At 33.4% G+C, this 22,507-nt stretch overlaps 1 protein-coding gene across 2 annotated transcripts; it reads right to left on the reverse strand.

Annotated features, from left to right (window-relative positions):
- Nucleotides 1-1,975: 1,975 nt before the first annotated feature.
- On the reverse strand, nucleotides 1,976-10,869 carry LOC132713998 (uncharacterized). Of its 2 annotated transcripts, none has more exons than XM_060696736.1 (11): nucleotides 10,729-10,869; nucleotides 10,409-10,435; nucleotides 8,976-9,182; nucleotides 8,535-8,567; nucleotides 8,181-8,232; nucleotides 6,399-6,553; nucleotides 6,025-6,057; nucleotides 5,588-5,794; nucleotides 4,784-5,185; nucleotides 4,406-4,488; nucleotides 1,976-3,800 (listed from the first exon to the last, which is right to left on the reverse strand). In XM_060696736.1, exons 1-11 carry the CDS (start codon nucleotides 10,820-10,822, stop codon nucleotides 3,111-3,113), a joined length of 1,983 nt encoding a protein of 660 aa, XP_060552719.1. In that variant the 5' UTR covers nucleotides 10,823-10,869; the 3' UTR covers nucleotides 1,976-3,110. The 2 variants fall into 2 exon arrangements, with proteins under 2 accessions (XP_060552719.1, XP_060552718.1); XM_060696735.1 differs by having other exon boundaries at nucleotides 4,775-5,185.
- Between the last annotated feature and the right edge of the window lie 11,638 nt (nucleotides 10,870-22,507).

Below are 22,507 nucleotides of genomic sequence, written 5' to 3' on the forward strand. Positions count from 1 at the left end.
CTTACCAATTCGAGAGTGTTATTTTCAGAGGAAAAAAATGATAAATTTTGAAACAAAAATTTCAATACATCTATTTAATTCATTTTTATTTCCGAGGCACTCATAGAAAGCTTATGGAGTAATCTTTCATTTGATACCAAAAATATTTGACTTTTTATAGAATTAAAAAAAAAGTTAGAATGGACGCCGTGTTTTCCTTCACTTTATTGAGAAATAGGAGAGAGGCGACGGGTATTATACCTGTCCGTACATTTCCGTAATAGAAGATCGTAAATACTCAGAGAGAGGCGGGGCGTCATGCATGACTTAAAATCGTTTAACTTTGTAAATCTAGTTTTGTCATTTTAAACATGTTACTGTGTAAACGTACTGTTGCAGTTCTACGTCTGGAAACACGTTTTATTGAATAATACTTTCTGTATTCGAGTTTTACATTTCCTTTGTATTTTTCAGGTACAGATAGATATCTACAAGTGTGTAAACATGCTTATGTATTATATGCAATGGAAGATATAAACTTGTAAATTTGTTGTTGTTCTCCATGTTAGGTCAGTTGTTAACATTTACATGTAAACTTGTTATTTGAAAGCAGGTGCCTTCAATTAAAAGATTGGATTAAGAGGCATATCATTTGCACTGCACGAATACAATCAAAAATGCTAGACATACATGTTCGCATTTTCAAAAGAAGTTTTTCAAAAGGAACACATTACATGTCTGGAATTTTGGCAACGATCGCCCTCCATATGGTTCTACGTAGATAAACGTTCGACGAGGAAGTCTTAGAGTGGTAGGCGGTGCTTAAAGCTGAAAAAAAAATATTTGAAGTAAACCGAATTAAAATAAAATGATAATTCATAGAGACAGATTTGTACCTTTTAAAATTGAAAAGCAACTCTTTCATGACCAGAAGATGACGTGTCCTGGTTTGCACTTGATAGCGTAGTGCTATGTCTAATGGCCTCCCGACCGAAGGATGAAGACTCATCAGTGTATGTATAACAAATGGGTGATTTAACGATGGTGATTCTCACTAAACCGGATAGAAAAACCATAAATATTATTAAAAAAGCGGTGCTGAAAAATGTTGTCACACATCGGCTTATCTAACACGCCACGGGCTAATACTCTTTATTGGTGTTTCTACACATACACGATACTCCTCTGTTCACAACAATTAATTTCTATTAAAGCTAAACATTTTGCAATCAAAACCAGGTCAAATAGAGTCTATTAAAGAGTCGAAATTAATTGCTCGTTTCAAGCTGAACTATTCATCATCAGGTTAAGATGACACTATTATCTTTCTTACCAAATGAGATAAGATTCTCTATTGATCCAAATGATATATAGATACTGGTAAACAATAAATTAGACCTTAATTAATCTAATAAATTAAATATATTTACTTAGCAAAAATATTCACTAAGAGTGTAAAGGTACCATGATATTTTTCTTTTAAAATTGCAAACTTCGTTTCTTAATCACAGTTTTCTATTTAACTTAAAGATAAAGTTCTTTAACTGAATAAACAAAATGAAATCTATATATAAGCTATTTGCTATAAAGACTGGAAGTTAAAAAGGCCAATAAAGACTTTGTAAATATTTAGGAGTATGTTCTTGTCTAATAAAAACTTTTTTTATTGAAGTTGATATTTGTAACAAATCAAAAGTCAAGTGGCCATAAATGTTAATACATTACTGCCTTCTGATTTATTCCGTAACATTTAATAAATGTAGGGTTTGAAAGTCTTTGATTTAGATAAAAGCAACACAGATAGTGAAGTGTAGTGTAGAGTTATTTCAAATATTTTAAAAAAATTATTTGAACATCGTTTTTATTTTATCTTACTTTTAGATCATTTAAGTTTGAAAGATGGAAAACATAATTATAATCTTTCTTTGTTCCCCAAAAATGTTTTTTTTTGTTGAAGAAAAATGCAAATTAGATAATTATGATGAAACAAGGAAACAAGACATTTGTTTATAAAATACACATACATTTTTATTTTAATAATCATAACATTAAAAAAAAAAGAAATTTATACAGTATCATGTCATTTCTACACAATTGTTCATTTTGCTCTACAATTACCGGCTATTAAGAAACTTTATCTTGTTAAATTACGATCATATGTACTTTATTTTGTTTTGATCATGTTCTTTAAAATATACTTTATTTTTGTAAATGGCCAAGGCATATTTATGCCGATTATTTAATGGAGATTGATTGCTTGATTGAATAGCACACTGTTTTAATTTAAAATGAACAAAAATTATTAAAATTTCTTGTCTAATGTTTTCATCAACATTTAGGATGATAGAAAATGTGTCGTTGAATCAAAGGTTCGGACACTTTAGTTCGAAATCGAAATAAACGAAATGTGGCTCTTTGACTGTATTCTTTTCTTTTAACTGAAGCGCATCTTAATATAACATTAAACAGTAAAAGTTTACAGCATATATCAAGGTGGTACTTTTACGCACTTTGATAAAATACACTGCGGAAAATTAATTCTAAAATAAGCTCCGATTTATGATTGTATTTTACGAAAACATGTTTTAATTAAAGATGGATTTTCGTCAAATAAAAAAAGCATTCTCTGCATACAGAATAATTTCCTTGGATATTACTAAACTGTATATGTGAAGTCTCTTTGATTCGTCACCCTGAATACAATACGTCCTTTTGTTGGACTGAAATAACCACTATCAAGCTTTCATCACAATTTAAATTATCATGTCATTGAAAACGAATATCAGGAAAAGTATAAGGTCTTTTATGACTGTATGTATAATCTTACTAAAATAAAGTATATACGTACAAATATTTCTTAATCTTTATGAATTTTTACAGATTTCCTAAAGATAATTTATTTTTGAATTGTACTTAAGTTCACTTTTCTCATAGCTGATTATGTGTAATACAAGTTATTTGAAGTAAATGAGATTAAATCAACAGTTTTAGTATAAAAGTAAGGAGATACAATATTCCAAAGAAAAGATAAAAAAACAAGAAGACAAATATTCATAACTTTAAAACTACATTGCAGCTTGATTTCTTAAAATAACATTGTATTTTGACAGACTTATATGTGCTTTTTCTGGTTACTCAATGTACAATGGTGGGAGGAATTCATTGCACAAACTACTTGTGCATTCATATTTACACGTGATCTTCTTCCCATTCTTCTTGCATCCTGAGAAGTCACTGTTGCTACGTCTTGACCTCTCCTTTGAACTTTTCGATGATTTCTCTTTTGAGCTCTTCGTTGATTTTTCTTTTGAACTCTTTGTGGATTTCTCCTTTGAACTCTTTGATGAGTTTTCTTTTGAACTCTTGGATGACTTTTCCTTCGAACTCTTCGATGACTTTTCCTTTGAACTCTTCGATGACCCCTCTTTTGAACTCTTCGATGACCCCTCCTTTGAACTCTTCGATGACCCATCCTTTGAACTCTTCGATGACCCCTCCTTTGAACTCTTTGATGAGTTTTCCTTTGAACTTTTGGATGACTTTTCCTTCGAACTCTTCGATGACTTTTCCTTTGAACTCTTTGATGAACCCTCCTTTGAACTCTTTGACGACTTCTCATTTGAACCCTTCGATGACTCCTCCGTAGAACTCTTCGATGATTTCTCTTTTGAATCGTCAGACGATTCATCGCTTGAATTTTTTGACGAAGTTTCTTTTGAGCTTGTTCCTGAGTCATCCTCTGAGCTGCTACTATCGCTATTTACACAGCCTTTTGATACTTCATATGTGTCACCTTTCCATTCTATACGTGTTTGACATGTCTGCAATATAATATTTGAGACATATCATTAACATTTCCAGGTTTAATACACCGAAAATATTTTATATGTTATGATGAAAACTCTAAACATAACGAATTACCTTAGGAACAAAATGGAATATATGTTTTCTGGAGCACTTTTAATCATCTTTCTGGTGAAGGCTCAAGATATCGGTGAAATTGAAATAAAAATTGGTCGAATTTTATGTTTTTGTATTTTCAAAAACCTAAAACATACAGAGATAATATGAAGCCGTCCAGATGCATGCCCTTGATAGAGGATAAAACATTACCATTTTTGTTTACTTTTAGAAAATAAAATATGGAGTTAAGGTACAATTTTCATATTTCCATGTCGAACTTTTTTCCACTTTTTTTGTAAAATACGATACGAACTTCAAAACATTATAGCATCAAGTGACCTCCCAGTCAGTTCCAGTCATTGTGCAGACTTCATCCACTGGTTGTGGTCCATTCATTATAATTTGGCTGATAAATACTGTGCAACTTTTATGATAAATCCCTCCGAGATGTGTGTAGCATGTTTATTTGGTTTATTTAAATTTTGTATTAACAACAATAACAAATTTGCAAATCATCTCATACCTCTTTATCCGATTCACAAACTTCCTTGTTTTTGTTACACTCTTCATTGGAGTCGCTTTTATAGCATTTGAAACATTCAAAATCTGTAATGAGCAATATATAATATTCGTCATCAAATGAAATGTCTTAATAATTTTCTGTCATTTCTTACACAATTTCAATATGTACAAGGTACATTAACATCTGATTTCGTGTAAAGATAGAGGTATTCAGAACTAGTTGATAAATGATCATTATCGTTTACTATTTGGTGCTACAAATCTCCTAAACCATTTAGATTTGTTAGCCCTAAGTTTTTGAAATCTTTTTAATACAATATACATCAATATTCTTTGCAGTTAATTCTGCTATTATCAAATAGACAAGTACCAGTATCACCATTATTGCCGCCGTTTCCGCCATCGCCATTGTTGCCATTGTCACCATTAGATCCGCCATTATCAGTACCACCATTATCGGTTCCACCATTATCGGTTCCGCCATTATCAGAACCACCATTATCGGTTCCACCATTATCTGTACCACCATTATCGGTTCCACCATTATCGGTACCACCATTATCAGTTCCACCATTATCGGTTCCACCATTATCGGTTCCGCCATTATCTGTACCACCATTATCGGTTCCACCATTATCGGTACCACCATTATCAGTTCCACCATTATCGGTTCCACCATTATCGGTTCCACCATTATCTGTACCACCATTATCGGTTCCACCATTATCGGTACCACCATTGTCGGTACCACCATTATCGGTACCACCATTATCGCCATTTCCTGTAAAAGCAGACATGAATCCTTTAATTGTTTTTCCTTTGAAAAGAAACACATGGCTGTAAATCTCCTTCCAGTTTAAACTGCTGACCTATACTAACTTCATTTTTCGAAAGCATCTTTAATGCCAGTTAGTTGAACATCCCCTACCAGGGCATAACATAAAAGTTTAAGAAAACTTTGATAATTACTTGGGAGACTTGGCATGAATTATCATCTCTTCAACTTAAATACATATATTATAAAGATAAACAACGAATACTTCTTTTATACCACTTTAAGGTTCTATTTCATAAATTAAAGCAAACTAAAAGCTTGTATAAGTTGTGAACGTATGTGGCGATGTTATGAATAACTTATTAAATGAAGTATTGTTTAGTATTATACTGAAAATTAACAATGTACCGTCACACTGAACATTTTGTGGCCAGTTGCAAACTGATGTTTTAACATCAAACAAAAGTCCAGGTGGACACGTATGCTCCGCCCATTTATACGTCACAGAACCATCCGCTTCAGTGGATGCATGCTCACACTGGCAAAATTTTGTACACCCGGAACTTTTTAACGGACGTAATCGGACATTTTCATAAACAAATGCTGTACATTCGCCTGGAAACAGAATATAAACTATGTTCTAACAACTGTATATTATTACAGCGTTCTATTTCGTTTTCTTTAGCAATAATCAGAACTGATAATCAATTTCTTTAGTTGTATATGTTAAATTATTTTCATTTATGTGAAGGTTATTTTAAAAACACTCATATTTCATACAAATGTTTTATTTAATAAAAATATTATCATCATTACATTTTGATTACAAATAGTACTAGTATTACCATGTTCCTTTTCGCAGTCGTCAACATCATTTGCTGAAAAATAAAACAAGCACGATGAATCTTATTAGCATGCATATTCTTTATTGTGCAGCATCTATACAATTGATTCGATACTTCATACAGACGCTTCAGTAAATTTACAGAAATTTATACGAAGTGAGGGCGAAACATGTCAAGAATTTCACCGGTTATCATCCATACTGACGTCAAAGAAAACGTTGAGATTGTTTTTTCTGTATATATTCTTGTTTGACACTAGAAAGGTGAACCAAATATTTATGTGAATAGTGTTTTATTGTGTGATAATTCCTGGATATGTTGGAGACGTGATAATTATACAATTAAGTTTTAATCTATACAAAACAAAAATATACCATTGCACTGAACATTGTTCGGCCAATTACAAACTTTAATCTCCTCATCGAACAAAAGACCAGGTGCACACGAATGTTGGGCCCACTTATACGTCACAGAGCCGTCCGTCTCAGTGGATGCATGTTCACACTGGCAAAACTTTGTACATCCAGAACTTTTCAAGGCACGTAAACGAATAACGTCATAAATAAACTTAGAACACATACCTGAATTTAAAGAAAAAGTTTTAAATGTTGCATCAAGGTATCTTATCCATATCATTCAATTAATCTATGTTTAGCAATCTTTATTACTTTATTATATAATTAGCTATATTATTATATAATATTGACATTTTTTAATTTAGAAGGCCTCTCCAAAGGACAATGAAGCTATGAAGCTGTAAATTAAATTCATAGTGTCTAAAAAACTTAAATGTTCTATATTTATGTATTTTGTAAATCGCCTTAGCAGAATTCATGAAAACAAATTATCAATGGGAATTATGTCTTTAAATGCATTGCAAAACAGAACTGCTTACCAAGTTCTTTTTCACAGTCTTCAGGAACATTTGCTGAAAAACATCAGAAGGAAAATTCAGTTGAACGATAACTATAATTCTTATTATTGTCCTTTTATACTCATTTTCATTGACATTAACAATAACAGCAACCAAAAAAAAAAAAAAAGAGTCAAACAGACATCAAATGAAAATAAAATGTCTTGTGATTTAAATTCACATGATTTTTGTACGGTTAACGGAACCTTTTAAGTTTGGCTTTGTTAATTGACAATATACACTTGCTCTGACAATTCTAGTTATTATAACCAATAACAGGTTAGCAGTATTTTTTTATTTAGCGTTGATTTGATAAAAGAACTGTTTCTTTTGTGTTAATTAATAATTTGAGCAGAGGAGGCTCATATCAATGTTACAGACGCAAAACACTTTTCACTAAACATAATTTTACATTGAACTTCTAGAAGGTAGTTGCGAACTAAACATCTTTCATTTATAAAAACCTAGATGAATTTGCATGCTCGGCTCACTTATACATTATATTTAACCGTCAGTCGAAATAACACAGGCCAATATTGATAAAAGCTTGTTTATCGAGACCATTTTCAAGGCGTGTAAACGAACATTTTCAGCGTGCATAATTTGACTGTTTACGATGCAATGATTAATTGCATAATGTTTCATTTTATATTTTGAATTAAGTTTAATATCTCTATTTTTACCATTATCAGTAGAACCTTGAGCACCGTCATCACCACCATTTACACCATCACCATCACCACCTATACCACCATTATCACTATTACCACCACCACCAACTACACCACCATTGTCACCATTACCGTTTGCTGTAAATATAAACAATATTTAAGATAATATCATAAGGAATTGCTTGTGTATGTAATAAAGAAAATATATAAGATAGTAATACATGTATATTCAGGTGAGATTTTTTCTGTATAAACTGTTAAGCACACATGACAACTGATAACAAATTCATATTTCTAGCATTTTATTGAAAGAACTTTCCTGGTAATATAAGAAAAACGAGATATTAAGCTTATGAAGTCAGTCTGAAAGTTTATCACTTGGTTAAACGAAATATACACAAAACAGAAATATATATTCCGTTGCACTGCAGTATTGCTGGCACACGGTTACAGACTTTAAATTTTCCCATCGAACAAAATCCCGGTCACACTTAGTTCGGCCACTTATTTTCGTTTACAGAGCCCTCCGCTCGTGGATGCAGCTCAACTGGCAAAACTTTTTACATCCGAACTTTTTTAAGGCACGTAAACGAGTAACGTCATAAATAAACTTAGTACACTGACCTGAATTTAAAAAATATTTAATGTGACTTCGCAGTATTAACCCTCAAGAAGAATCAGTTTTCAGTTAAGGTGAGTTTCTCAAATTTCACTTCATTGATATATCACAAATATATTTTAATTGAGAAGATTGCCCTTAAACTCGGAAGCAGTAAACTATATCAGTAATGTCGTTAACTTAAATGATGCATTTTATACGCATTTTGTTAATCGATTGATATGATCTGATGCAATCAAATGCGAAGGATATTTTTAATGTCAATGCTTGATTTTCGTTTTACATATTGTTAAACAAAACATCTTACCAAGTTCCGTTTCACAGTCTTCTGGAACATTTGCTGAAAAAAGTCAATAAGAGAATTCACTTTAAACAACGCCTTTATTCAAAATCATTTAAAAAAATATAGCATCGTTACTTTTTCTATTGACATGTTTAAAAGCTATTACCACGAAACATACAAAAGCCATAAAAATATCATTTGAAAATGCACCCATACGAATTTTTGTGTTTAACCAATGCGACATTTTCAAGTACGCATGATTAATGTCACGTAGACAAAACTTTGTTTGACTTTGTTTGATAAACACGGGCAAACATAGTTTTAATGGTCAATAACAAGTAAGCAATATGTATTTATTGAGTTTATAGTTCTGTTAATAAGGACTTTAGAAAAGAAGCAACACATCAATGTAGTAAACGCAAAACACATTTCACAAAAAAAAAAAAATAACTAAAACAAAATTACCTTGACACTGAACTTGTTGGGGCCAGTTGCAAACTTTAATTTCCTCATCGAACAAAAGTCCAGGTGCGCATGAATGCTCCGCCCACTTATACGTCACAGAGCCATCCGTCTCAGTTGATGCATGCTCACATTGGCAAAACTTTGTACATCCAGAACTTTTCAATGCACGTAAACGAACATTCTCATAAATATCTCGTGTACATTTGCCTGAAAAAAGTACAATAATATTTATTTAAAATGTTCAGGTATGTCGTTAAAACTCAGTTTTGTGTAAACTTCATTGCTCTACGTTCATAGTATGAACAAAAGTACAAAAATGAATATAGTATTGATTGTCTCTAATAAAATACTAATATATGACTACTTTGAAAATGATCTCATTGTCGACGTGTTCTATACTGTCTTTTTGTTTCTGTAAACAGAAGTCAATGGACATTGCTAATGTCATAGGTCGTCCTAATAATGTTGAACTATAAACTTTCCAAGGTCCCCCATTAATACGACATTACTGTGCAAGTTAGGACACTGGAACTATAATGTTAAGAAAGATGTGAAGCATATTTCGGCTAGATAAAAACACATTGCGTAGCAAACAATTAACAAATGAAACTATACTCAAAATACGTATTTGTTTACTTCCCCTTAGTAACTACATTTGATGTAAGTAGCAATCTCAAATCAATTGTTACAAAGAATCAGACATGTCAAACAGGGCTGGTAGGGGAAGTACGTACATATGTCAATATTGCAGGTGAAACATAGTTGTTGTGGCAATACAGAATATATTCTATTTTCAAAATATTCAAGACCGAATAAATAAAATATATAAAGTTTGTTTAAATAAATTTCTTCTTTGACTACAGATTTATAAACACCTTATATACTTAGATGACCAGACAGTCGAATATTTTCAAAAATAATACAATGTCTGACTATGTCACAACTTGAAAATGTCCGAAAAACATGGATATGTTCCAAACCATACTTTATATTAACTTAAAGAATTATTTGTAAAATACGTTGGTTTATAGAAAATTTGATTAGATTGTTTGAATTATCCGAAAATGAATGAAAAGAAGTCCATCATTAATTCGTTTATTCTCTTCTCCCCGTTCTCTCCTTGTATCACAGGAGGTACAAGGACTCGGGTATTTGGCCTGGTATTAGTATCTGTTTGACAACTAGCGTTTATCTTTGTCGGCTATATGGGCCCTAGGTAGTTGGCCTCTTAGTTAAATCATTTTGAATTAAAATCCCTTATATTTTCGAGAGTGCTCCAATAAGCTTGTATCTGTCAACACAATCGAACTAAAATAAATTCGTATAAACTTAACTAGTAATAATCATCAACGGTTCCAAATGTAAAGAAAGGCCAATTCATTATAATAATTACAAATATACGGGTGTAAAATATTGAGAGAAAATGCAAGTACCTTGTTCTGATTCACACGATCCTGCGTCTGAAGTAGAAGACGAGTAAAAATTAAAATTCCTTAATTTTCATATATTGACAAAAAGGTTTTTTTTATTTTATCTGTTTACAAATTTTTTATTTTAATGAATATACTCAGATTAAACGAAGCCGTTCATGGGCAGATAATTTCAATAGAATCACATTATAGTATCTTGAGAATTTAAACAATATTATTGAATTTTAAAACATAATTATGTATGATAATAATTAGAAAAATAAATTAAAAGTTTTACTAAATCGAATTAAATGTTTAACAAAAAAATAAAAAAAGAACCCTACCTTGGAGGGATCGCCCGTCTGTGAACTTAACCGTTCCCAAGTAAGCATAGACTACGCAGAACGTAACGTAATGTAGCTTCATATTGCTATACATACATATGATAAAACCAGATTTCAGTTTGGCTGTAAGGGGTATCTAAGATTTCCTATCTTTTATAGCTGCAATAAAGTGTACTTACACTCATTGCCGAAAATAAGCGGACCCGTAACTTAATATATTAGCAAAATGAGTAGTAAAGTTTCCCGCTGAAAATGTAGTTTTGTCTTTTAGAAATAATTATTGGTAATAAAGATACTAATAAATACCTAATTCATAGGTAATACTGTCTTTCCCATTCTCTCATATATTTTTCTCGTAAAAATGATTTTGGCTTCTGTAAATATGTTGCCCCGGACTTTATTCCAATGTGTTGATTTATACTTTTATGGTCCGTCAGGTAAACTTTATCCAGTTCTATTAGTACTGATTAGAAGATGAGAGATTTTGCAGACTATTATCACTCATTAAAAACGAGTTTAAAGATCAACAAGGCAAAGGCAACGTTCACAGGACGCAGCCCCCGACACAACCAAGCTTCCATAGCAGGGCACCTAGAAGGCATCAAACCAAAACCGGGAGTGGACATCAGGGCAGTGAAAGGAGGAGGGGGACACGTTATATGTGAAATAATAAAGACTTAAATGGGCCCATGTGGGAATCAAACAGATTAGAACTGTGATTCCAATTTTATTGCTTTTGACGAATCTTCTCTTTTCTTTGATATTAATAATTTATTTTTTTTTCAACATTTTTTTTATTTTGTTTTAAAGAAATGTTTCACTAAGAGAAAATTCTACATTATTCAAATACTTTTATTGGGCTTGTTTTCCGATCACACTCAAATTGTCTATGCTATAAGACTTTTCATCTTTGTTTAAAATCAACTATAAGATATTATATAATTAAAGAGCTTTTTCTTAGACAATAAAAAGTAACTAACGAGATATAATAATGGGAAAAATCATACTAGTTGTCATTGAATTAGATTTTATAATATTTTTTATCAAATGTATGTAAAACCATAATCGTTTTATCAAGATGTCTTGCATGCCACTTATGCTTTTAGCTACAGTATACATGTTTGAACGAAAGTATGACTTCTTTATATTTATTTATTATTATTATGACATAAACAAAATTTGGGATAGTAACAGAGTAGGTGTATTTCTTCTATAGATGATGATATATATGTTGACGGTAAACACTCCACAAAGCTTTATTTAGAAAGATTAAAGGACTAGGTAGTATATTATCTTCACTTCAGTGCTTTACAATTTCATATACCCGACATTTTGGTCCCACAATTAACTGTGGTTTAAGCATATTACATATAAATCACACTCTTTAAGAGAACTCTTAAGTCTGGCTTTTTGAGTGTCTTCTTTCGTTGCAGTCAATGTTGCATATACCCGCAGTTGTCAGCTGTGTAGGCGGTAATTTGGGGTAAGATAATGGGCGTAATTAAATTTATTGCATACAGGTATGGGCAATGGATTTGCGCATTTTAAAATTTAAGACATCTTGTTTTTACGGTTTCGATAAAGTTTTTTTTCCGGCTAATCTTTTCTGCTTATGTAAGGAGGTACAGCGGGTACAGCGAGTACTTGATTTCTTAATTTACAGCAGTGAGATTATTTGTTTGTTTGTATTTTAATTTATATGTATTATCAAAGTAGGCACAAGTGGAAATGTTCACAAACGGAAAATAATCTCACATTAGATGTTGAAAAAGCAAACAAGGAAACAAGTTTTCTATTTAGTTTAAATTTCAAAGATTTGTGATTTCTTTAACTTTACGCAATTAAATGTCTTTGACGTCATAAATAGCAAGGTAAATGGTACTGTAGTGATAATTTTGCTGATATATATAAACCGTATCAGTAAAGTACCAGTTTCAGTGTCTGATTTCACAAAATTTATCAGACACGGCTTAAAGTTTTCGTGCCAGTCTGATAAATTTATAATATCAGACACTTGTTTGTTATTCTATTTATCATGTTTTCAATGTTAATATGCTTTTCTGTCGTTTAAATTCGATTGAAACACAAACCTGTCCAGAAGCTGTCGATTTAATGCCGCACGCAGAAATAAGCCGAGGTCAAATCAATAAGAAATAGTCTCGAATGTGTTCAGCCTAATGTAAGAGAGGCTAGAATATTTGAAAATTCTGTTCGACTCATTGTTTATAAGTTTAATATTTTCAAACTAGTATGTGGTAAAAAATATTCCATGTGCAATTTGTGTTTTCGCCCGCGACCCGCCAAGCGAAAAATTTAAATGGCGGGGGCGCGGAGCGAAAACATGCTAATAAGCGGGGCGCGGGAAAATGTTTAATACATTAACACGAATGGCACAAATCAGCCACCATACATTTCCTTATTTTTTTTCAATATGTATAAGTGTCTGATAAAGCTAAGGGTTATTGATAAAACTGTATTTATCAGGCATACACTTTATCAACAGAAATCAATTTAATCCCATGATAAACATACTCGTAACTATAAGACATTAAAACGCGATAAATTTCCCTTGAGCAGTGTTGAACTAAAATATTTAATATTTAAGAAATAACAACAAACTTCATATTTTCAATTATTTCGGTAGCGCTTTCAATGCTTGTTGTGACTTTATCAGCCGAATATTTGATCATTTTTTGTATGTGAGAAGTAAGCAGTGAACAGTGAGCTAAGCAAAAAGGCATTTCAATTTATATAGGGAAGGTAATGATCTGCTGTAATGCTCAGCTGTTTTGGGCATCTAGCAGGGCATTCCTAAATATAGTGTAAAAATGCTCTGCTGCAATACTCAGCTGTCTTGGCAATATAGCAGAGCATTCCTACCTTTAGTGAAAAATGCTCTGCTGGAACGCTCAGCTGGCTAGGCAATCTAGCAGTGCATTACTAAATATAGTGTTAAAATGCTCTGCTGGAATGCTCAGCTGGCTAGCTAAGCTGGCTAGGCAATCTAGCAGGACATTACTAAATATAGTAAGAAAATGCTCTGCTCGAATGCTAAGCTGGCTAGGCAATCTAGCAGAGCATTACTAAATATAGTGTAAAAATGCTCTGCTGTAATGATAAGTTGGCTAGGCAATCCAGCAGGACATTACTAAATATAGTGTACAAATGCTATTCTGGAATGCTAAGCTGGCTAGGCAATCTAGCAGGACATTACTAAATATAGTGTAAAAATGCTCTGCTAGAATGCTAAGTTAGCTAGGCAATACAGCAGAGCATTCCTTATATAGTGGAAAAAATGCTCTAGTTGAATGCTAAGCTGGCTAAGCAATCTAGCAGGGCATTACTAAATATAGTGTAAAAATGCTCTGCTGTAATGCTAAGTTGGCTAGGCAATCTAGCAGGACATTACTTAATATAGTGTACAAATGCTATGCTGGAATGCTAAGCTGGCTAGGCAATCTAGCAGGACATTACTAAATATAGTGTAAAAATGCTCTGCTGGAATGCTAAGCTGGCTAGGCAATCTAGCAGGGCATTCCTAAATATAGTGAAAAAATGCTCTGCTGGAATGCTAAGCTGGCTAGGCAATCTAGCAGAGCATTACTCAACATAGTGTAAAAATGCTCTGCTGGAATGCTAAGCTGGGTAGGCAGTCTAGAAGGACATTACTAAATACAATGTAAAATTGCTCTGCTGGAATGCTAAGCTGGCTAGGCAATCTAGCAGAGCATTACGAAATAAAGTGTAAAAATGCTCTGCTGGAATGCTAAGCTGGCTAGGCAATCTAGCAGGGCATTACTAAATAAAGTGTTAAAATGTTCTGCAGGAATGCTCAGCTGGCTAGGCACTATAGCAGAGCATTCCTTAATATAGTGAAAAAAATGCTATGGTGGAATGCTCAGCTGGCTAGGCAATCTAGCAGAGCATTACTAGATATAGAGTGAAAATGCTCTGCTGGAATGCTCAGCTGGCTAGGCACCATAGCAGAGCATCCCTTAATATAGTGAAAAAATGCTCTGGTGGAGGCAATCTAGCAGGGCATTACTAAATATGGTGTAAAAATGCTCTTGTGGAATGATAAGCTGGCTAGGCAATCTAGCAGGGCATTCCGAAATATAGTTAAAAATGCTCTGGTGGAAAGTTCAGTTGGCAGACTGATTCTGAGTTCCAGGATTTATTGTTGCCAAAGTTTTATTGACATTTTCGACTTCTAGTCAATTCTGAGGCACTCGCAGACTTTCAGGAATTTTTGGTGCCAATAGAAATAATGATATTTTTGACTTCTAAGGACCTTTAAGAGACTATTTTATTGTCCTGCGACTTTTTGAAGGACACTCGCAGACTTTCAGGAATTTTGGTGCCAATGCTGATATTGACAATTAAGACTTCTAGGGACCCTCAAGAGTCCATTTTGGTCGTCTGCGACTGATTCCTGGTCACTCGCAGACTTTCAGGAATGGTTGATGCCAATGGAAATAATCATATTTTTGACTTCTAGGGACCTTTACGAGTCCATTTCATTGGCCTGCAGCGTATTGTTGGACACTCGCAGACTTTCAGGAAAGTTTGGTGCCAATAGAGATGATGGCAATTTTTACTTCTAGGGACCCGCCAGAGTCCATTTTTATGGTCTGCAACTGATTCTGGGACATTCGCAGACTTTCAGGAATCTCTGGTGCCAATGGAGATAATGGCATTTTTGACTTCTAGCGACCCACCAGAGTTCATTTCGCTGGTCTGCGACTGATTTTGGGACACTTGCAGACTTTCAGGAATTTTGATGCCAATGGAGATAATGACATTTCTGACTTTTAGAGAACCGCCAGAGTACATTTCTTGGGTCTGCGACTGATTCCTTGTGACTCGCAGACTTTCAGGATGTTTAGTGCCATTGCTGATCATGACTTTTACTTTTAAGGACCCTTTAGTCATAAGTAGAGCATTTTTACCCTAAAATGTCATTATCTGCATTAGCATCAAAAATTCCTGAAAGTCTGAAAGTGCCTAATAATCAGTCGCAGACCAACGAAATAGACTCTGGATGGTCAAAAATGTCATAAATTGTAATTATCTCTATTTGCACCAACAATTCCTGAAAGTCTGTGACTGTCCAAGATTAAGTCGCAGACCAAAAAAATGGATCCTGGATGGACCCTAGAAGTAAAAAATGTCATTATCTGCCTTGATATTAAAAATTCCTGAAAGTCTGTGAGTGCCTCAGAATCAGTCGTAGACCAAAAAAATGGATTCAGAAAGGTCCCAATAAGTCAGAAATATCATTTTCTGCATTGACACCAAAATTGCTGAAAGTCTGCTAGTGACTCAGAATCATTCGCAGACCAACGAAATAGACTCAGGAGGGTCCTTTTGAAGTAAAAATGTCATTATCTCCATTGGCACCGAAAATTTTTGAAAGTCTGCGAGTGTTCCAGAAACATTCGCAGACCAACGAAATGGACTCTGGATGGTCCAAAAAATTCACAAATGTCATTATCTGAATTAACAACAAAAATTCCTGAAAGTCTACGATCGTCTTAGAATCAGTCGGAGACCAAAGAAATAGACACTTGAGGGTCCCGTAGAAGTCAAAAATGTCATTATCTGCATTGACACTAAATATTTCAGAAAGTCTACGAGTGCCAAACGAAATTTATACTTTATTTAAGAATGCCCTGCTAGTTTGCCCAGCTCAGCATTCCGGCAGAACATTTTTACACTAATTTTCAGAATGCTTTGCTGGATTGCCTAGCCAGCTGAGCATTTTTAACACTATATTTAGGAATGCCCTGCTAGAATGCTTAGCTAGCTGAGCATACCAGCAGAGCATTTTTCGCACTATATTTTGGAACGCTCTGCTAGATTGCTTAGCCAGCTGAGCTTGCCAGCAGAACATTTTTACACTATATTTAGGAATGCTCTGCTGGATTGCCTAGCCAGCTGAGCATTTTTCACACTATATTTAGGAATGCCCTGCTAGATTGCCTAGCCAGCTGAGCAATTCAGCAGAGCATTTTTACACTATATTTTGGAATGCCCCGATAGATTGCTTAGCCAGCTAAGCATAACAGCTAAGTATTTTTACACTATATTTAGGAATGCCCTGCTAGATTGCCTAGCCAGCTGAGCATACCAGCAGATCATGTTTACACTATATTTTGGAATGCCCCGCTAGATTGCTTACCAAGCTGAGCATAACAGCAGAGCATTTTTTACACTATATTTTGGAATGTCCCGATAGATTGCTTAGCCTGCTGAGCATAACAGCAGAGCATTTTTACACTATATTTTGGAATGCCCCGCTAGATTGCTTAGCCAGCTGAGCATAACAGCAGAGCATTTTAACACTATATTTTGGAATGCCCCGCTAGATTGCTTAGCCAGCTGAGCATAACAGCAGAGCATTTTTACACTATATTTTGGAATGCCCCGCTAAATTGCTTTGCCAGCTGAGCATAACAGCAGAGCTTTTACACTATATTTTGGAATGCCCCGCTAGATTGCTTAGCTAGCTGAGTATAGCAGCACAGTATTTTACACTATATTTAGGAATGCCCTGCTAAATTGCCTAGCCAGCTGAGCATACCAGCAGAGCATTTTTACGCTATATTTTGGAACGCCCCGCTAGATTGCCTAGCCAGCTGAGCATACCAGCAGAGCATTTTTACACTATATTTAGGAATGCTGTGATGGATTGCCTAGCCAGCTGAGCATTTTTAACACTATATTTAGTAATGCCCTTCTAGATTGCCTAGCCAGCTGAGCAATTCAGCAGAGCATTTTTACACTATATTTTGAAATGCCCCGCTAGATTGCTTAGCCAGCTGAGCATAACAGCTAAGCATTTTTACACTATATTTAGGAATGCCCCGCTAGATTGCCTAGCCAGCTGAGCATACCAGCAGATCATGTTTACACTATATTTTGGAATGCCCCGCTAGATTGCTTACCAAGCTGAGCATAACAGCAGAGCATTTTTACACTATATTTTGGAATGTCCCGATAGATTGCTTAGCCTGCTGAGCATAAACAGCAGAGCATTTTTACACTATATTTTGGAATGCCCCGCTAGATTGCTTAGCCAGCTGAGCATAACAGCAGAGCATTTTTACACTATATTTTGGAATGTCCCGATAGATTGTTTAGCCTGCTGAGTATAACAGCAGAGCATTTTTACACTATATTTAGGAATGCCTTGCTAGAATGCCTAGCTAGCTGATCATAACAGCAGAGCATTTTTACACTTTATTTTGGAATGGTCCGCTAGATTGCTTAGCTAGCTAAGCATATCAGCAGAGCATTTTTACACTATATTTTGGAAAGCCCCGCTAAATTGCTTAGCCAGCTGAGCATAACAGCAGAGCTTTTACACTATATTTTGGAATGCCCCGCTAGATTGCTTAGCTAGCTGAGTATAGCAGCAGAGTATTTTTACACTATATTTAGGAATGCCCTGCTAGATTGCCAAGCCAGCTGAGCATACCAGCAGAGCATTTTTACACTATATTTAGTAATGGCCTGCTAGATTGCTTACCCAGCTGAGCATACCAGCAAAGCATTTCTACACTTTATTTTGGAATGCTCTGCTAGATTGCTTACCCAGCTGAGCATAACAGCAGATCATTGATTTCCCTATATAAATCGTAATGCCTTTTTGCTTAGCTCACTGTTAACTGCTAACTTCTCACATACTCAATTTTTATGATATGCACACTACGCTTGAAATGCTTCCGGAATAATTAATAAAAAATAAATTAAATATAGAGTTTTGTTGTTATTTCTATACTATGCTCATATTTGATATCAGAAAATAATTCAAAATATTGATAATTTCTACACAGTCTCTTTATAAATATGAAATAAACATGTTTGACTTCACACAAAGTTGATATGTCATGTTTAAAACTCTACACACTATAGGTGGTCACAATATGAATACATAGTTTCGTTAAAATAACTGGCAGGTTTTTTAAGAAAAGGCCAACTGAACTTTTCCTATAGTAGAGAATGTGACTTCCAATGCATAGTTAATTCATTTTTTATTCAAATTAGACATATGCAGTAAGAATTTCATAGGTTTAAATAAATATCTTCCATTAAAATTTTTTACTCAAATATGAGCATAGTATATATTTGAATATATTTTCTACTCTAAAATATTTTTCTTTAATTCTAAGATATAGATTTGATTGAAATAGTTTAAGATTAAGACCTTTTATCAGTTAAAATGATGGCAGAGGTAGCATATGTAAAAACCTTTTCTACATACAATTCATTTAATGATGAACGATTTTCACTAGAAGTGTATTGTTTCACATTTGGAAAATGGTAGAGATCCCCGAAAAAGCCAGCAAATGTGATAAAATATATTTCATACATGTATATCTTGTATATGATGGTTTTCTTTTATGATCGTCTGTATATTAGGGAACTTATAAGGTAAAGTAAATTGTTACTTTAAATACAAGTACTTAAATCCATTAAAAGTATGTTTGAGGATAATCTCTTTTTATGAAGATCTAACCGGCACGCCCGAGTGTAAAACTTTTTTAAAATAATGTAAGGACCAAAAGGCCTTTTATCTTAAATTGTAAATCATTAACATACGTTACTTGATATACTATGTTATATTATTACGGCTTAGATTAATGCATTATGAATAATCGAAAACTATGTACAGAAGATTAAATGGGACTTAAACTCAATAACGCTATAAAACGCTAATATTATGAAAATATGAGCCGCGTCATGACAAAACCAACATAGTGTGTTTGCGACCAGCATGGATTCAGACCAGCCTGCGCATCCGCGAATTCTGATCAAGATCCGTGCTGTTCGCTATCCGTTTCTCTAGTTGTTAAAGGGTTTGTAAGCAAAAAGCATGGATTCTGATCAGACTGCGCGGATGCACTGGCTGGTCTGGATCCATGCTGGTTGCAAACGCACTAAGTTGGTTTTGTCATGACGCGGCTCAATTATACAAACTGTTGTAGAAACTATACCTATATTTGTTGATTGAAACGTAATGCTAATACACTAACTTCCTCATTCTTGCAGGCTTATACTTTTGAGGGTGCTCATAAACACATGTACCAAATAATATTAAGTATGAACATTTTCATTTTAATCATTTTATTCGATTTCAGATGAAAGATGAAAAGCTTAAATATGATTGGAACAACTTTCGAGTCTGTTTTCTTGAACTAATAAATATTGGTGTCGTCTGGTGAGGCAGGATCCCTAGGCTAAAAACGCAGGCATTTCAACCATCATATACCAACCATCTCCTGAACATTTTGTTGAAATCTAACAACAAACGTAGGTATAGTTGCGAAGGTGTATTTGTTTATTATATTCCGTATGCAGGAGACAATGTAAAAAATTCGTTCAAGGAGATAAAATTATACACAATATTTATTTGAAATCAAGGTTTAAATTCCCCTGAAAAAAATGTATGAGTAGCACATTCCAAAGGGTATTTCTTTGTATATTATATATATATCATGTAGAAAATGAAATAAGATATGACTTTTATTAGAAATATTCCCATGATGACAATATTCGTCACTGTAATTAATGACAATTAGTCTGCGAAATGTAATTTAAAATCCAATGAGGAATGCAGGAGTTTGACATTTTGCAGTATATGTTAATATTTGAGTTATATAAAAATGTAAAAAAATCGTTTATTTAACGACCAAGTATATAAACACATTTATCACTTTAACGTTTTTTAATGCAATCCAAAATTAACCTGCATAAATAAGTTATTCAATCTTTCAAAGCTTTTTAGAATTTCTATAATCACAGCAAGTGTCAAGTATATTTGTTGCAGGTGTGTTTGTTACCCGCACGTTAGCTTAGTAAAGGAGTACATTAGCTTAGTAAAGGAGTACGTTAGCTTAGTAAAGGAGTACGTTAGCTTAGTAAAGGAGTACGTTAGCTTAGTAAAGGAGTACGTTAGCTTAGTAAAGGAGTACGTTAGCTTAGTAAAGGAGTACGTTAGCTTAGTAAAGGAGTACGTTAGCTTAGTAAAGGAGTACGTTAGCTTAGTAAAGGAGCACGTTAGCTTAGTAAAGGAGTACGTTAGCTTAGTAAAGGAGCACGTTAGCTTAGTAAAGGAGTACGTTAGCTTAGTAAAGGAGTACGTTAGCTAAGTAAAGGAGTACGTTAGCTAAGTAAAGGAGTACGTTAGCTTAGTAAAGGAGTACATTAGCTTAGTAAAGGAGTACGTTAGCTTAGTAAAGGAGTACGTTAGCTTAGTAAAGGAGTACGTTAGCTTAGTAAAGGAGTACGTTAGCTTAGTAAAGGAGTACGTTAGCTTAGTAAAGGAGTACGTTAGCTTAGTAAAGGAGTACGTTAGCTTAGTAAAGGAGTACATTAGCTAAGTAAAGGAGTACGTTAGCTAAGTAAAGGAGTAAAAGAAGCTACTTAAAAGATTAAGTAATCTAAAGTAATGATTATTAATTTCAATACATATTATTAAATTATTACATTTATTGTGAAATTTTAGTCACAGAAGTTTTTGCCTTTGAATTTACGACTTTTGATACGCAAAAAATAAAAAAATATAAAATTTCCAGTTTCATGCTATAATTTCATTCAAAAACTAAAAATAATATAAAGTAAAAAACTCTTTGACAGTTTCCAATTTAATTTTCTATCCGTTTTTCTTTTTCGCGACCGTGCAGTATTTGCGAAGGAATAAATGAGAAAACTGTATATTTGATACAAAGTTATTACCATAACGTATAAAAACATATGGCTTTATTAGATGAAAATATTCTATGCAAAATGTCTACAAAGTTTTCTACACAAAACAGTGTATTGAAAATTTAGTAAATGAGTGTTTGAAAGAGTGGTTCCAGTGCACGAGTCATCATCTACCGCGATGGGTCGTCACACAAACATGACACGCCTCAATTATTCGATATTCCGAGGAAATATATTAATTTGATAAATTAAACTAGCAGACAAATATTTTACCGTATGCTACACATTTTGAGTAGAAAACTCAAATGTAGCCTGAAAATATATTGTCGTGTAGAAATGAATTTTTCACTTTCTATGTTAATGGCTCTATTTTGATAACACTTGATACACATATATAATGACCGCATTAGATTTATTGTTGAGCAAAATTCTGAATTCTATTGAACACCCATATAGCTACCAAACTTATATAGGACAAGTCGCAAGGAGAGTCTTATATAGGTTTGAATCTGTGTACTAGTGTAATATAATCAACATTGTACTCAACGATATATAATGACCTCTCTATTTAACATCACAACTGTTCTTGACATATTTTAATTTTAATTTCAAGTACAATAAGAGTTTGGTATGAATTTTTTGGACTTTTGAAAAGAGACTAGAAATATTACAATATTAATCTGATATGGAAATTCTTGATTTAAAACATGAAAATGAGGCTAGATGAAGGACAACAGTGACTTGCTATACCGTTTTTTGTCTTGATAAACAAAAATTAAGCTAAATTTATAAGATTTGATCAATTGGTGATTGATATTGAGATATCACACAGTGCTAACTCTGACAGTTCTTTGGTTACACTTTATAATGTGTGAAATAACATTATGTATTGATAGAGAAAAGACACAGATAGGGGAGGGTTCTCGATAATGTTGTTATAACTTTTGGCGCTTCCCTTTTATGTAAATTTACATTAATGTATTTATATTTGTTTGTGTAATATTGTGAAATTTCATAAATGTATATAATTATATAAGATTATAGAATAAAATAAGTTTAAACTAAGAGA

The sequence above is a fragment of the Ruditapes philippinarum genome, unplaced genomic scaffold (genome assembly GCF_026571515.1).
Source record: "Ruditapes philippinarum isolate M1 unplaced genomic scaffold, ASM2657151v2 ctg23901_1_1_1_1, whole genome shotgun sequence".
NCBI lineage: Eukaryota > Metazoa > Mollusca > Bivalvia > Venerida > Veneridae > Ruditapes > Ruditapes philippinarum.